The 18,326-nt window shown below is 38.5% G+C and overlaps 1 protein-coding gene across 3 annotated transcripts in view; it reads right to left on the bottom strand.

Annotated features, from left to right (window-relative positions):
* homer3 (homer scaffolding protein 3) overlaps positions 1-18,326 on the bottom strand; it is a 53,053-nt gene that overhangs the window by 12,958 nt on the left and 21,769 nt on the right. For 2 of the 3 annotated variants that reach the window (XM_011474030.3, XM_011474032.3), the window contains 3 exons: positions 10,512-10,520; positions 6,234-6,370; positions 2,230-2,386 (listed from right to left, as the gene is read on the bottom strand). In XM_011474030.3, coding sequence (XP_011472332.1) covers positions 2,230-2,386; positions 6,234-6,370; positions 10,512-10,520 — 303 coding nt within the window. The remainder of the gene's footprint in view (positions 1-2,229; positions 2,387-6,233; positions 6,371-10,511; positions 10,521-18,326) is intronic. The other variant, XM_011474031.3, reaches the window with a different exon arrangement.

Below are 18,326 nucleotides of genomic sequence, written 5' to 3'. Positions count from 1 at the left end.
TGTGGCTCAAACAGAGTGATAGGGAACCAGAAGCCAGCCAGCCCCTCTCTTTTTCAGCTCCTCCTGTGATTTATCGCCTCCCTCTAACTGGGACAGAGGGGGGAAGAGGTGGGCAGTGTTCTGTCCCTAAAAAACGAGAAAAAAAACTCCAGGCCCCCCCTTCTTTCTTTCTTTCTACCCCATCGCCAAACCCTGGAGGCCTGCTCTACTTCCAGCCACCTGGTTGACTTTGCCGCAGAGCTGTGTGTTTCTGCTGTGAGTGTGTGTTTGGGGGGTAACCTTCACCTGTACCCATGGTGATGGATGGAAAAGATTAAATCATAATTTGCACTAAAATAAAATAAAAATAAAAAGGCTTCTGTCAATACTGATAAGGATCATCACTGCAGACTGCTTTACAGCAGAACTTCATTCTGTCCCTTCGAGAAGCTTTGTTAAGCTTGACCAGAGGCAGAATCTCCTTCCCCTAAATTAGAGACGAAACGTCTGCATACTGGTCTAGTGCTTATCAGAGACGCCTGTCAACAGATATGTCCCAGAGAGAGGGGGCTAGATGAAAAAGGAATCTGCACTTTGAATCACTGTGTGTTACTTGAATCCTGTAGAAGAAATGCAAGAAATCTGCATTGCTTCAAGTTACTGTTAACTAGCAAATTTCAGGTCTTCTCAGCAACAATGTAAAGAAATTCATTTCAGTGGTTCATATCATCACTTAGTAGGTATTTTGATACACCCATTTTTGCTTAAATTCATTACTATTTATCTGCATTTGTTTTTTTAAGACAGCAGCACTTCACTGACGTATTAAAACTGGTCCAAAACAACCTAATTCTTTGGGTTTTTAGATATTCTGGTGTAAATTACATTAGATCATTGCCCTGTTATTTGACCCAATTTCGACCAAGCTGCAGTTGGACAGATGGCCTCACATTTGTAAATACTCTGGCAAACAGAGCAGCTTCTGGTCGCCTCAGTGGCTGCATGTCTCCAGGTCCTGCTCCTCCACTCCTCCATTTAACCTGCATTCGTCTTCACGCACATTCGACAATGTTGTCAGTTTTCATTGTTAGGAACTGCAACATTTAGTATTTACCTGTGGAGTCTGCAACCTTGTGGTTTTTAAGGTGGTTTTTCTTCTGTCATTCTAATGCATTAGGGACTTTCTTTTTATGTTAAGAAGATCCAGGCACGCTGAATCATTAAAAAAAGCATGCAATTGCTTTTAAAGAACTTGAGGGTAAAGAAGTTATTCTATGTAGAACTGATAAACTACATCAATAAGGTCTGAATGGGCATTGCTACATTTTACAGGCATAGCAATAGCCCTCGCCTTTTTCTCCCAGCCTTTTCAGTTCCCTGTGAGAAACATTTGACATGTATTTCGTGGATATTTTTTTCTTTTTTTTGCACCTCCATTGATCCATATTTCACACGGTTGTCTTGGCAACCTCATTTAATGGATAATCATTCTTCCGATTTTTGTACATTATTCACCAAATCCGAGGTGTGTGCAAGGTTTTGTGAGTCATAATTTATGTTAAGGGACTTTACTATGTGCATCTTTTGGAAAAACATTGCAAAGCATCAAACACACAACTGCAATGCAAATGCAAAAACATTTTTTTGATGAATTTATCACCACTTTTCATATTTTCTCTGTGTATCTGATATTAATTCACAATAACAGTTTATGCAGCACCATCTAAGTAAATGAAAAAGCAAGGTTTTTAAGGACTTCAATAAGAATTTCGGTCAATTCAACACATTTGATTAGTTAAAAAATCCAAAGAAAAAGGTAATAAAACCTTACATCACAGAAAAAATGTCTTGAATTCCTAAGGGAAAGCACAATACCTACCTAGTTTTGGAATTTAAATGTGGTTGTAAATTTGTTTAAAAAAAAATCCATGTATTTTTGTGAGCGAGTGTTAAACAACTACCCAATATTTAACATTGCTTGATAATTTTCTAAATACTTTTTTTTTAAGTTTGCCCCAAAATATACATTTAATTCTACTCTATAAACTACAAACAGAAGAATTGATTCACAATAAGATCTTGAAATTTGTTTGACGATGTCGAAGGAGAAAAACAGAAATCCATTATAAAAAAAAATCTTTACAGCACCCGCCTGACAGTTTTCTCAAATACTGTAATATTTCCAGCCGCACCTCAACATAAGCTTCTGAATGAGCATCTACCACTCTCTGGCCCCCCATAGGTGCTCACCTGGTCTCTGAGGCGATCCGTCTCCTGCTCATATTCAGCCAGTTGGTTCTTCCACTGCTCCACGCTGCTGTTGGCCTCCTGTAGCGCCGCCACCAGCTTGGCGTTGCTGTCCTGAAGGGTGAACAGCTCAGCCTCCATGTTTATCTCACACATTGACCTGAGGGGAAACACGTGCAACAAAATACACAAAAGTGGTAAATTGTTTAACAGTCAGCCTTTGAGTAAATGCTAATATCAGAAAGTTACTCCAGAAGTGTTTTATGTTGTTTATTTACAACGATTTCATCATAAAAGTCCTCATAAGGGGCGCATAATCTTTCCCAACGTTGCTCACAGCAACTAGAGCCTGGTCCTCAGGCTCACCGTCCCCTGGCCTTGTCTGGGGCCTCAGCTGGTCGCCTGCGCCCACCTTCCCACTCGGGCAGTCGGTTTCTGCCGCTTCCCCCCTCTTGACCTCGGTGGGGCTGGCGGGCAGGTTGCACGGGTGTGCAGTGTGGGCTGACCATGGGCTGTGCTGGCCTGCCTCTGGGGTCGGGGGCGGGTGGGGGCGCTGGACTACCAGGCGGTGGCGTGCCTCTCGTCTGGGCGCCGGCGTAGGTCTCGAGCGATCGAGGCATTGGGTATAGGCCTGGTGCGCCTTGGGGTGGGGCGGGTCCCTGCCGGGGCCGGGGCTCCGGCTCTGCATGTTCTCTGTTCCTCCTACTCCTCGCCCAGGGGGCTGATGGGTCCTGACCTCCATCTCCCTTTCTGTGGTGGGGGTGCAGTGCACGGGAGGGTGGTTGCTCCTGGGTCTTTGTCTGAAGGTGTGGCTCTTGGATGCCTGGATCGGCCAGGTTGCTGCGCTGTCTGCCCCTAGCTCTAAGAGGCACACATTCATTCAACCCACCCACTTATTCACCTTTGCACAAATACGGGAAAAAGTAATGTTTTTTTTCCCCCTTTTTCTATACCCCTCTTCATGAATAGCAGTAATGCAAATATTGTGGGTACCTGTGCAGAAATCTTGGGAGATAAATCTTTAATCATTGATGCATAATTATACTTCTAACCTGTAAATAATTGTGTGCAGACTATTTTGTTGTTTTTTGTGTGAACTAAATTATGTAATTTAATTTACTGACGACACTTTTAGGTTTTAACTTTGTGATATCGACTATCCCCCACCTTTAACCCCTTATCCCCCATCTCTGACATCCCACTCTATTTCTTTCTCTCCTCTTTTGTTTCTTTTTTCCATCCGGTCCAACAAGGAATGCCACAATATAATTTTCATAAATAAAGCTTAGCCTAAAATACAAATGGAGTGTATACAAATATACACTCAGTCTGCCTGAAGATCCATAAACCCCATTTGTAACAATAAAATCTGTCCAAAACAAGAGGCACTCAGCTCTGATCTGCTTGCTCAAAAAAATAAGGGGTGCATTATTACTCTTTAGTCGTAAAAAACCCCCCACATACATACAAAAACTGCAGGACGGGAAAACTGACAAGGAATTGTACTTATTAAAGTGTGAGAATGGTCAAGATTCAGTAAGAATATTTAACAAACCACGAAGCTCACAGCTGAGAGGCTGGAGTTTAAGAAGCAGGCTTTGCCATGGCAACCATACTAACAGTTCAGTATTCATAAAATCCCTCACCATAGCAACAGGCAAGCATTGGCTTATAAAAACTATACAATGAAAACATTGGGATAATAGGCTATATCCTGCTACCACATAAATGGTTGACTGATCAATATAGGTGATTATGAAGGTCTTGTGGTGCTAAATTCAATGACCAGCAGACAAGCAATAAACGCAAAGACTGAGATTGAAAAAGATACATCAGTCCAACCCCGCGGGCTATGAAAGAAATACATGGAAGTGTTTGACCTCTTGTGCTCTCAAAACAAAAACTACAGGAATATTTAAACATGAAATGTGGCAAGACTCCAGGATTGTGGCTCGAGATTTTACTCCTTTTAGATTAGCACAAAATAAACTTGTCTACTTTTTACTTTTTAAAATAATTTTTGCTTTTTAATACTCTTATAAGAACTGATTTAATTAGTCAGAAGAGTTTAACAAAAGCTTTTAATGTGAAAAGCAAAGAGTAAAGTAGTTCTCTAATGGTGACTGAGCCCACAAAATAGATCATTACATTATTATAAAGCATCACTTAAGATGACCATAGACTAAAAGGCATCACACTACATTTTCTAACATGCATCTTTTCTGGCTGTCATGGCGGGAATCAAGCTGAGAACACCTTTTATGTAAGTCCCATTTACAGCCACTCATGTGTCACAACACATGCAGCCGTGAAAGCCTGGAGAACAGCAGGAGAGTGGTCTTCAAAGGCTGTCATCCCTCACAAATCCTGTTTCTGCACTCACACAAAGCAGCATACTGCATGCGTGGCCTGTAGGGGGCGATGACAGGCATTGCTTCTGTGACTGATAAAAGTAAATCTTTGGATTTTTTTGTGTTTTGATCATACAAGATTTCTCTTCAACCTACACGTCTTACAAGCACGCCATCTTGTTTTATCTGTCTTTTTTAAACTCTTGTGCTTATTTTCATTTTGTGTTTGAAATAAAGAAATTGAACTGAAATTGAGTTGAAACAACACAGCCTGAATTACAGTCCAGAGGTAAAAATATACATAACAACATGTGCTTTTCAATGCCATAAATACAAAATCAGTATTTCCTTCCAACGAAGGCTGAAGACTGAGGAGTAGCAGTAGGTCTGAAAAAGCCAGAGTGATAAAGAGCTTCACAAAAATCTTTGAGTTTGTTTATTTGTGTAAATGCACTGGCTAAGGGGAGATATTTGCTGTAATTTTCTAAGGTTTTAAAAAGCTTTTCTATTTGAGTCGCCCTTCTATTGCATCATTTTACTGGTTGTGTGTTTTTGTCCAGTATTGTTGACACACTGCATAATGTAAGCTTTGTACACACTCCTGCAGCTTCTTCCTAATCGTCAAAATACCTGAGACCAAATTTTTGTTTTTACTCCATTGGAGTTTTTACTTACGTAAATTTTAGATATAATTTTTTCCCTGATAAAAGCGTTTATCATAATTTCAGAACAACCAAACTTTTGCTTTTTTAAACCAAACGGTAAAAAAAAGGGTTTTTTCCACACCTCTCTAAGGGAAATAGTCTAGGATGTTATTTTTTAAAACAAGTCTTCCAAAACATGTTTTTTTTAAGACTCTGGTGTGTGTGTGTCTGTGTGTGAATGTTATCTTTGTATAGTGTAATGTGTATATGTTTTATGTTATATTGTGCTTTGTTATGTTCTGAAGTATTTTGATATTATGTTGTATTATTTTAAATGTATTGTAAATGGTCTGATGTATTTTTTGTGTTTTGCTATGTGTATTATGATGTTATAGTGAGTTGTATTGCTTTAGTTATGTAGTGTAGTGTTATGTTGTTTGGTTTATGTTGTGTTATTTTGCTTAGTACTGCTTTTGTTGTGCTGTGCTATTTTATGTTAAATTAGGTTGTGTTATATTAGGATGTGGCTTTAGCGTGTAGTATTGCTATATGTTATAAGTTACATTGTGTAGCAGTGCTTAATGTCGTGTTGTGTTTTATTGGGATGTAGCGTTAGCTTGTTATGATATATGTTATGATATATGTTATGATATATGCTAAACTGTTTAGTATTGTTTTATGTTGTCTTATACTGTGTTGAGTTGTGTCATATCAGGATGTTGCTTTAGTATGTAGTATATTTTGTCATATTATGTAATTTTGTTTTATGTTGTGTTGTACTTTGTAAAGTTGCATTGTGTTATGTTAGCTTGTTATATTGTACAGTACTGTTGTATTGTTTTTTTACAGTGTAGTGTTATGTGGGGATATGTACTATTATATTATTATAGGTTACATTTTATTATGATGTAACAGAAGAAACTCTGTCGTTTTGTAAAATAAATAAATAGAAAAACATGTTCCCACTCTTATCTCGACAAGTCCAACAAGAAGAAAGAGAATCTGTCATTACCCCTCTGACAGCATCTTCTTAACCCTTTCCTTCTCAGCCGTCAATTCCACCTCAGCGCTCTTGCTGCGGAACAGCTTTTCCTCCCCAGGCCCGTTGACTGTCAGCAGTGGTGGAGAATGACGGTCTTCAGACAGCTCCTTCAGCACAACAAGCAAAAAAAAAGCATTACACACACAAACACACACATAAAATAAGCAACAATTTTCCATCAGTTTCATTATGTTTCTTTAAGAAATTTGGACAACAAAAAGAAAATAAACTTTTTTTTATTTGAACAATAATAGTGTGGTTGAATTAAAAACATAACACCCAAATAATTATTTTAATATTTTTATTTTAGATTTAATTTTTAAAATACCAAATAAGAGGACAGTAGCAGACAAAAACACTGAGAAATCTTGTCTTTAGTTCCAGCCTTCATTCCTTCTCATCACTGGAGCAAAACGCAGACACCAGCACAGAACAGAGCTCAGCCTGCAGGTGCTTCATATGTCTCGCCTGGACTTATGGGAAAAAAAACGATCAGTGCAGATCGAGCAGCAGCCTGTGAAGCCCAGCTGTTCGTCTCATCCAGCCTGACAGGTTTGATTGGACTTAACAGGAAACGGCTCAGTTTCAGGAGTTTGTGTGTAAATAAAACGGTGCTGACATCATGCTGCCATGTTGATTCCTGTTGAGAAATTAGGTACATACTGTAACACACATGTGGACACCTTACTCTTCAGGAGTCATGGGTTTGTCACTTGATAATTTGAGTGTTTTCGGCTTTTGAACATTTAATACATTTTTTTACATTATTTATGAAATACTATACATTTTTATTTAGATGCAACGTAAAATGTAAAAAGCGTTTTTGCCGTTTTAATTTAAATTTAAAATATCAGCATTTCCCCTTACTAATACTAACCTATTCTGCAAAAAAATATCACAAAGTATTTTTGTCTAGTTTGTAGTATAAACAACTTTTTTTACTATCTTGTACCTAATCTTTAATATTTTGTTGTGTCATTAAAAAGGTAGTCTTTTTTTTTAAACTGTTGTTTTTAACTTATATTTTACATATTGTTTTAACCAACATTATCTAAAAACGTGTACTTCCTTGGGTCGGCAACATGAGACTCTGGAGCCACATGCTTCTTCTCTCCATTGTGGCTTTTTGGCTGCAAAGAAAAATGCTACCAATTTCAATAAATAACAGGTTTGTAGTTTTGGTTCATTTGTTTTAGTAAATTAAATTATGTCATTTATATTTATATTCTTAACATGTCCGATAACTGACAAAAATTAAATTAAGAGTGGTTTATTTTTAGAATAAGCTTAAAGAACATGCATTTGAATAAAAACTCAACACCAAGGTTATGTTTATATTTTATAGTAAAAGGGCAAAAAGTATAAAGGTGCACTTAAGTCATAATCATGGAAAGTGCCATGTTTCATTAGGCTTTCTTGCATCTTAAATGAAAGTAAATTTGCTGCAGCTGGAGGATCCTGTTTGACACTGGGGCTATGTCCGAATTCATTAATACATAGTGCACTAAAGTGCATTCACCATTTTGTAGTGCTGTCCAAATTTACTATTCAAAAATCAAGTAGAAATTTCCTAGAAGTCTCTGCGAAAAACAACTGTGCATTGATGCTCACTAAATTGGTGAATATAGACCACAATACATTGGGTTTAAACAATTTTTTGCAAAAATAAAAGTATTTCAATGCAATTTTTCAATAAACCATTAATGTTTTCATCATCAGAACACAGTGGATTCATCAATAGTCGTGGTAAAATGCTCGAATCGATTAGGTTTTCACTTAGCAAAAATCGGTTGTCATTTTTGCCATTTACAAAAACAAAAAGTAGTGAACATGGTGGCCGAATTGCTAAAATCCAGGGCACTGGATAGTCCTGCACTATATAGTTATTTTTAGTAGTTAGGGATTAGGGTGGGCATGCAGACATTGCCTGGGTGTGTTTTATTTTAAAGTGAACTTGTAAGTGCTGCTATCAAAAGTTAAAATTTTTCTATGTAGAAAATTTCAATAACTTAATTTTTGTAAATATTTAAAGCATACATTATAAATGAATGGCTTAATGGACACAAAAACATAAATAAAATGTATTAAAGTGCAAAACAGGGATTTTGCGGCTTTTTCTGGGTTTTGGTCGGCAAGAAACTGGAACCAAATGGATCTTTTAGCCTTAAAGGTTGCAGATCCCTGTTGAGGTATTATTTTATTTAGGCAAAAATAAAGATAACTGGACTGTTGTAGCGCTTTGAATAGGATAATTTTTGGTGGGAAAAGTATAAGCAGGTATGTTTGTATTGATACTTTAAAGATATAAATCTTTTAATAAAATCAATACACGCTTATTTCTAGACATAATCTTTCCAATTATTGGAGCATTATACCTAAATATGAGGGTTTATAGCTAATTTGAAGATCAAATTTGGTCTTAAAGGATCAGGACATCACAATTTAATTCAAGAACTCTTTCCAAGACAAATTCTTCTTGTTTTTTTTTTTTTGGCTGATTTCTTCTACTTATAAAAAGGGAAAAACATCTTGTTTTCTACATTTTTAACTTGTTTTGAGAAGCACATTTTTCCAGTGTAGAAGAAAAGAATAAGTAAAGAATATTTTCTAACTTAAAAGGATAGATAGATAGAAACAATGAATGTGAGACTAAATGATGTCTCTTGGGGAAATAAAACACTATTACTATTATTATATCGGTTGTCTGCTGGGGTGGCAGTATGACCACGAGGGATTGCACTCGATTGGACAAACTGATTAAGAGATGTGCATCTGTGATCGGGAGGAGGGTGGACTCTCTGGGATCTGTGCTGCAGAAGAGAATGAGGGCTTTGACTCAGAGCATCCTGGACAATCCCAGACATCCTTTGCACAACACGATGTCAGGTCAGAGGAGCACACGGAGTAATAGATTCCTTTCACTGCGCTGCAGGACAGAGCGCTTTAAGAACTCATTTGTCCCTACAGCTATCAGGCTGTTTAATGAACCTGCCTGATATGAACTGATATTATTTTGTGAACTGTCTTTTTACTGTTGTTTGTTGTGTGTGGTTGTGTGTTTTGCTACCGGACACCTGAATTTCTCCTTTGGGAGATTAATAAAGTTTTATATCTATCTATCTATTAATCAGGAGCCAGCAGATTTTGTTTCCGTCTTTTTTAGCTGTTCTTGGGGAATAACCTTCACAGAGACATGAAGTTTAAACAGGCTGAACAGGGAAGACTCATTCACCTGCTTCATATTTGAACAAGTCGTTGACGCACACAGATGCTCTGACATCATCCTCATCCAAAACAATCTGCTGTGATGTTTTCCCTCCTGCTGTGTAGAAAATTCTCCCATGTTTGTAAAGCATTTCTGTTAAATTAAATGTTGAACATTGAAGACTCCTCCAGAAGCGTGCTTGAAAATTGGCCCCATTTTTAACCAAAAATCACTTTTTTGGCTCTTTCTGCGTTAAAAGAATAATATATAAAGTTGAAATTGTCAACCGCAGCATCCCTCTCTGAACATTACAACCCTGCATTTACAAGAGAGAGCTTATATTATTAATTTGAGAAGGGCTGACTGTATTCCCCCTGGGTTAACTGTTAATCTATTGCTCCGCAGCTCTCTGTCTTGTAGATTTGTGCAGAAATAATACAAAGTGGACTCGTGCAAATGAGCTGTGTGTCCAAAGGATTAAAGTTATAAAAAAAATTGGAGAAGCTCCAGTTCAGCCCCAAGAACACCAGATTAGCTATGTGTATTGCTGAATAATTCATACAGCAGGTCATGTTTAAGTCATAAGTTGGATTACACACTTACAGCAGCTCTTTCCATATGTGTCTGACTGGAAACAAGGCATTCAACCACAAAACTGCAAATAATCAATATCTATGAGCTGTGACTGTAAAAGAGTTCTACTCCTAAAAACACCCCATATGTGATATCATCGGACCAAACCCTGTGGGTAAGGGTTTCAGGAAAGTGTGATGATACTATTTTCAGTTCATGATAAATAAAATATGCAGGTGCATTTACAGTTGATATTGCTGTTGCCCCCCTCAGAGCTTTCCCTTTTTTTATGGCTGCTGCGTTCAGGGGCTTCATTTGCTCTGAAGTTGACTTTAGATAAGATCTTAGATGAATTATTGAGCTTGATAGGCCATGCAACTTTAAGATTACAAACATCCCTGTCCCAGAAACAAAAGGCAACGTGCACATTTGATGTTCAATGGGGGAACAGAGTTTGTGCTTTTACGCACCTGCGAGAGCTGGAATCGATGTCCCATGATGCACCACAGGAAGAAAAAAAGAAGCATCATTATGAAGTGATTAAAGACAAATGTGTTTTTTTAAAGACCCACACCAATTAAATTGTGCTTTTGTTTGTTTTAACAAATTCTTATAGCATTTCTCTCATGACAGACATATATAAAGAAAATTGGGGTTGACATACAGGTTACTACAGCAGGCCAAAGCTTCCTGCTCTACTCCACTCCAAAGCATCATCCACTTGCAGACGACTAGATCCACTTACATCTTCTTTTTCCTCATCCAAGCGGATATCTGGCTCAAAAGCTGTACAGCTGCATAGCTTCGATATTGCTCACCATTTTTGTTGCATCGCTAATGTTAGCTTGGAGTTTTGAGGGGCTGTAAAATAGTAGGAGTGCATGTAAACAAAGAGATGATGGGAAGTAGGGCTGGGCTTATTCCACGCCAAGAGTCCCGCCTACAACTCAGATGCTATTTTCTAATAAACTTCTGCTGCTTTGTAGAAACTATGTCCTAGAAAACGACACAGGTTCTTCGATTTTTAGCTAAAAACATCATCATAATTTAAAGACCACTGGGAACACTTTTAAAACAAATCAAAAGACGATTGGAGTGGGACTTCAACCAAACACTAAATCATTTTTATCACACGACATTTATTTTTTGAAGATTTTTAGTTTTTCTAAAACTCATAAGAATGCTGATCTGATTTGAAGGCAACCAACATAAAAAACAACACTTTTTTTCCCCCTGTTCAACATCATAAAGGGAATACGTAACAATACAAGTGCTGCATTTTATCACCTAAAACTACATAAAAGCAACTTTCAAACCGAACCGAGGCGAGAAACAGCGGCTTTTAATCAATGGAATCCCTCCAACGTTAAATATTAATCCTCTTTGCTCGGAGCTTTCATCGTGACATTTCTGCCCTACTGTTTGTCTTTTAGTTCATCCAGACTGTTTACTTATTTATCTCAAATTCCGTCCGTTTTTTGGCCTCTCAGCTTTATGAAGCTCCTGTTTCTACGCGCTGGATTTCATTGAGACCCAACATTGTTTATTCATGTGTTACGCATTTACTCAAGCTGCCCGTGACCCACGGGTGCCACGCACTAAACAGTACACAGTCCTGCCTTTACTGTTTTTGCAAAGATACTATCCTACACTACAAACTACTTGCAATGATTTAAAACTTTTTAGACATTCAAGATATTGTACAAGGTTTAAAGTTGTTTAATTTCTCTTTGCTCTACATCTTTCCAGGTTTTTCTCAGATCAGCACAGCTGAGAATTGATTGCTTCATTCAGAGCTAGGATCTAGAAATAGGGAAATTATTACTGAAATAAATCAAAATCTTTTCAAACTCTTGACAGTAAAAAACTTGATTTAGGGCCTCCAAACAAAAAAAAACAATTTTACACTGTAATTTTTGGCTCATTTTTTGAGGATGTTGTTTTAAAGTTCAGTAAATGTTGGTAAGTTAGACTGGCATTCATTACCATGGTTTTGGAAACAAAAATTTCAATTTATGTTCCAAGAATAAGTGCTCATTTTATAATTTGTGACGATGTATTAAGATGGGCTGACTTGCACTAAGATTGTATTCTTATTTTGTTCACATTCTGTTCTAAAATGAGTCATTTCCACATATTACACTAGTTTTTTGACACTAATTAAAATGAACTACAATTAAGTACATAGAAACTCAAAAATACAAACCATTTGCTTAGAACTAGCAAAACAATGCCTATTTTTGGGCTGTATAACATTCACTTTAAAGTTTATCTAACAATGTGCTTTTTTAGCTTAGATTTGGATATTTTATCATACGATTTTGTTAAGTAAAATTGCTTTCTGCCCGGACTTTTTATTTTCATTTGTTTTTTGAGATTAGTGTTCTTTTACTATTTTTAGGCTGCCTCTTTTTCCAATCAGTGGGCAGGAAGACCTGCTTCCTGCTGTGAATAGTTAGTAATTTAAATTGTAATTTATTTTCTTACTATCCCATTTTGCATAATAAATCTCAAGCACAGCATAATGTCCTTTAATACATTTTATTTTTCTGCATAAGTGGTTGCCAAAATATTATTTGATTTCATAAAATGTACTTTTTGTCAAACATAAAAAAATAAAAAGTAAAAAAGAGAGAGATATTTTGTCATTTTTAACATGGAGGTTCATTTGCATTGGTTTCTATTGCATCTATAGACAACAAAATGAGAACAAAACCAGGTCATAGGAAATACAACACTTTTTAAATCATCTAAATAGAACACCACAGAGCTTTACATGAGTGCAAAGCTTAATTCAAAAGCTATGCAAAGCAGAGAAAAAACAGCTATTATAACATGCATAATCATTGACTTAAGCCTGGATTAGCAGAAGAGTATTATATGGACATAATGGTAGGTCAACAGTCTAAATCAATCATTGGTTAAAGCAAATGATGTGAAACAGCAGATTTACAAAAGGATGAATGGCTCTCAAATGAGTTGCAAAAAAAGGCTTTAGACTTCTAAGGTTTATAACGTTTTTTTTAATAGGATTTTCACAGATTATTAATCAGATCATAATCATAATTAAAGCATTTAAATTAAAAACTTAATATGTTTAATTGAGAAATGTACTGAAATGAATTACCTCAACTAACATTTATGGTTCATGTGTGACATGTAACAACCTACTGAACTGTCTTTGCTGCCTTTAATCCGCACTGAAGCTGTGCTTGGCTGCATGCTTCATCAAGGCTTTACATCTAACAGCCAAGTAATAAAACTATTAGCCTCTACTTTTTTACCAACTGGTCTCTGCAAACGTGCCACTTAGCCTTCCTCATTGTCATCGCAGTGTGTTTCCCGCTTCCTCCTCCACATCAGCTCTGAGCTCTGTCAACAACGCTGAGAGCTGAAGCTTTACTGCATGCACATCCCCTGCTGCTCCTCCTATATCAGAGACAGAACATGCTCTCTGTGAAGCCCGAGGCTCCGCTCTACTGTTACTGACCAGGTTTGTTACTGAGCAGCTGATAGTAATGCAATGCTAAACCCACAGATGGAGCGGCAAACTCTTATGTTTGAGTGCTTTTCCTGCAACATTTTGAAGCAAGAGCCATTCATGCAGGAGATTCAGCAATAAACTCAAAGACTACAGCTATTTTTAAAACCGTTTGTATAGAGTAAATGTGTTTAAACCGCTTTAATTGAGTTCTTAAATGGCATTACAGCCCCACTGAAGCATTTATCGATATTTGGCAGTGCAGCTCTGACATTCTTCAACCTCATGCGCTCACAGTCCACGAAAGCATTGATTAGGTATTATTTCTTTAAAGCACAAGTTCAGACAGTAAAAAGGTGATCTTACAGCAGTCAGCTCGAGGTAAGCTGCAACCATTTTCCTGCCGTTTCCTGACATTTACTTACATTTTCATCATTTCATTTGTTCTTTTTGGGACGTTACAATGTTTGTGTGCTCTGAGGCAACATCCTTCAGCAGTGTCTGCCTGCCAGAAAGTAAACATGCCAAGGCAAGAAATCTATTTTATAGGAGGGGAGGAGGCTGCTAGAATATCAACACATGTGAAACTGAATCACCCAATTTCTCTCTTCCGTCCACATTTTTTGGTAACTTGCATTTTCTGCATTTGAAAATAATATCATTTAGGTTTTCTGGTGGTTAAAAAGTTCTGAATGCATGTTCCCAACCAAGGCTGCTCATCCACACATGTACAAGAAAACTTAAGATGGTTTGTGTTAAAAACCCACTCCAATGAAATGTTTTTTGGTGTTTTTGACATGTTCTTGTGACATTTTTTCTTTTGTTTTGTTTTTTTTTTTTTTTTTTTTTTTAACTTGTCCTGTCCAACAGCTAGGCAGACAGATGAGAGCTGAGGGCCTCTTGGGTTGGACATATTTTACTTTAACAAGAGGGGTTATGAATCTTCAGACAAACCAAAGGTATGTCTGAAAAAACCCCTTTTGTAATTGAGGCCAAACTTTATTAATTTCAAACATGTCTGAAAATCTTTGGTGTTGGACCGGACGGAAAAGGAAAGAGGGGAAGAAGAGAGAGGGACGTTAGAGAGAGGGGGGGTAGGGGGTGATAATAGGAGGGGAAGGGGGATAAGACCATGAAGCAGCATAAAGCAGCAAGTTTACTGGTTGTTAATCATTATGGTAAGGTTCAAATGAAAAAAAAAACAAAAAAAAGGGGCGGAGCCTGTCCACACACACACTCAAATGTTATAAACACACCTGTTAGTTGCAAAAATGTCCACCTGTCGACATGTACACAAAACAGATAGTGTTCACACGCATACTTATGCCTTAAAACCAACTAGTGTGAAATATTTCAGTCATTCAGTCTGTTGAGCTAACACCTGTGCTCAGGTGAGTGTTTATGTTCTTCTAAAATGGATGGTGGAACGTGAAAAGAAGGAGGGAGAGTGCCCAGCCATCCCCACCCCAAGACCCCCACCGCACCAGCAGCGGCAGCCGGAATCCCCCCAACGCCACACGGGAACCGGCAGGGAACAACCGCCGCCCGGGCGACCAAGCCCGCCACCCAGGCCAGGGCCAGCAGGGCCGCCGCAAGGCCCCCAGAGCCAGAGAGCAGGGAGGCACGGAGGGAAAGAGGGCGCCGCCCCAGCCCAACCAGGAGAGCAGCCCCCCCACCGCGCCGATTGTGACATTTTTTCTTATGATGGAGCACATATATATAAAAAAAAAAACGCCCCTCTTCACCCTCTGCGGGTGGTTTCTCCTCCAAGCTCGGGTCCTCTACCAGATGCCTGGGAGCTTGAGGGTCCTGCGCAGTATCTAGCTGTTCCTAGCACTGCGCGTTTCTGGACTGAGAGGTCTGAGGTCTTTCCAGGTATCTGTTGTAGCCACTCCTCCAGCTTGGGGGTTACTGCCCCGAGTGCTCCAATTACCACAGGCACCACTGTCACCTTCACTTTCCAGGCTTTCTCCAGTTCTTCTCTGAGTCCCTGGTATTTCTCCAGTTCCTCATGTTCCTTCTTCCTGATGTTCCCATCGCTTGGCACTGCCACATCCACCACAACGGCTTTCCTCTGTTCTTTATCCACCACTACAATGTCTGGTTGGTTCACCATTACCATCCTATCAGTCTGGATCTGGAAGTCCCACAGGATCTTTGCCCTCTCATTCTCTACCACCTTCGGAGGTGTTTCCCATTTTGACTGAGGGGTTTCCAGTTCATATTCTGCACACATGTTCCTGTATATTATTCCAGCCACTTGATTGTGGCGCTCCATGTATGCTTTCCCTGCCAGCATCTTACATCCTGCAGTTATGTGCTGGATTGTTTCAGGCGCTTCTTTGCACAGCCTACACCTTGGGTCTTGTCTGGTGTGGTAGATCAGAGCCTCTATCGCTCTGGTGCTCAGGGCTTGTTCCTGAGCTGCCAGAATGAGTGCTTCAGTGCTGTCCTGTAGGCCAGCCCTTTCTAGCCATTGGTATGACGTCTTGATATCAGCCACTTCAGTTATGGTCCGGTGGTACATCCCATGCAGGGGTTTGTCCTCCCATGAGGATCTGTCCTCCAGCACTGTATCCTCTACTCTCCATTGCCTGAGACATTCACTGAGCACACTGTCAGTTGGAGCCTTGAGCTTGATGTAATCATGCATCTTGGATGTTTCATCCTAGATATATATATATATATATCTATATCTATATATATAAAATTGAACTTAAAGTGGCATTTCTGAGTATTTCTTTATTCAAATCATTATGAATCAGGATCAGACAAAAAAATGCAGTTTGAAAAACGCTGCAGTGATGTAGATGCTACTCGGCAAGCAATAGGCTCCCTGCTTCGGTCCATTCTGATCCATCCATTAGCAGACAAATAGATCCACATACGTTTTCATTTTCCTTATCTGAGCTGACCTCTGGGTTAAAACTGTACGACTGGATAACTGATATTGGTAGCCATTTTTGTTGCACCAGTCATGTTAGGTGTGAGGGACTGTAAGTTAGCTTGAGAGAGTGTAAACAGATGGATGATAGGAAGGGGACAGGCTAACTCTGCGTCAACAGTCCCGCTAACAACTCGGAGGTGAATTTCTAATGAACTCCTGCTGCTTTGCAGAGACTATGTCCTTTGAAAACAACACAGGCTTTTTGACTGAAAACGGCATAAACATAATTAAAAGACGACTAAAAATGCTTTTAAAATAGATAAAAAGATGATTGGAGTGGGACTTTATACACAAGTTATGTGAGGGGAAGACTAAACATAAACACCATCAGCATGTTCCAGGTCACACAATCCTTTTGTCGTGCAGTCATAAATCTACACTCTATATAATTCAGGTCTATAAAAACACAATATCTGAAATTTTTATGAAATGGGAAAAAGTTCAAAGCCAAGCGTAAATGCAGTCACTTGCTTCCTCCAGAATCCGCTCCTTCACTCGTGTGTTTGCTTAGTACTGAGCTGAATGTCTGACTGTGGGAGTCCTTACCCAGCCTGCATGATATTTATATTTGCACTCTGACATCCAACCCCTCAGGAGAAGGTGAAGAAGGATTTAGGGCTTCAGTGCATTTGTGCAGACTGTTTTAGTCAAACAAGCATTCCTTAATAAGGCTAATTTATCAAATCGTGCATTTGTTTAAAAAACACAAGATAACATTATTTAGATAATATTAATATCTAGCATAAACCACAAGAATCCTCATAAGAGGCAGAAAATCAGTGAGTATGGATGACTACATGACTGCTAAAAAAAAGCCAAATATAGTAAAGACAAGATCACTAACTGACGTTAGAATAACTTCAATGAGCATCACTGGCAAGCTTACAATTGTTCAGTCACAAATCTAAAAATATTCAAAGCTCCGTGACTGAAAGCCACATCACTTGGTTTGCAGGAAAAAGCATATAAATAATAACTATGATGGAATGTAAAGAATCACTGAATGTGGTGAAAATACAGTCTGACAGCCAGCTGAGGCAATAAATGGCTTAGAGGTCATCCAGGCAAGGTGGCACAGTTTGCTGATAATAAAAGAGGCAGTCCACTCTCCTTGCAACTCTCAGATTGATGCATAAATTATAGAGAGCAATTCCTGCCAGACTGTACCGCTACCCCCCCCCCCCCCCAAAAAAAAAAAGAACAGGTCTTTTACAGCAAACTTTTAAAGCAGCTTTACATTTTGTATTTTTTTCCCTTAAAAATAAAAAAAAATTCCACCTTAAATTTGTCATACTACTAGGAAAAAAAGCGGCCACTGTCCCTTTAGCAGCTGCCAGATTCCCCGTCAATTATAGATGATTCATCCCCCTTTCCTGCCCTCCTCTCTTTATTCTCCATCATCCTGATACCCCATTCTTCTTACTTTCACTCCCAGTCATTACTGCCCCTTTACATATGTTCTGCTCCTTTTTTCTGTCTATTTTTTATGCATGAAATCTTTTAATGGAGTTAAGGAATGAAAGAGCAATGGAGCACCCAGATGGGGATCCGTCTAATCCCTGGGCATATGTGTGTATGTCTAAAATAATCACATTTAAGTATAGAATGATGAAATCCTGTTGGTGACCATATTGTGCATATATAGCGTCGAAGTAAGTCACTACAAACTTGAATCTGTCGCTGGTTCTTATCCAGATGTGAAAGAAAAAGAAATCTAAATATAATCTTTGCTTCAAATGTCAGGAACATGGAGGGGATCCCTCAGGGAAATCTCAGCACAGATGGCACATAAACATGAAATTAAGAGTTGTGCCATCAGGTAATAGAAACTCTTAACTTCGTAATTCTTAATACTTA

The sequence above is a fragment of the Oryzias latipes genome, chromosome 4 (genome assembly GCF_002234675.1).
Source record: "Oryzias latipes chromosome 4, ASM223467v1".
Lineage (NCBI taxonomy): Eukaryota > Metazoa > Chordata > Actinopteri > Beloniformes > Adrianichthyidae > Oryzias > Oryzias latipes.
This window is presented reverse-complemented; position numbering and strand designations above follow the sequence as displayed.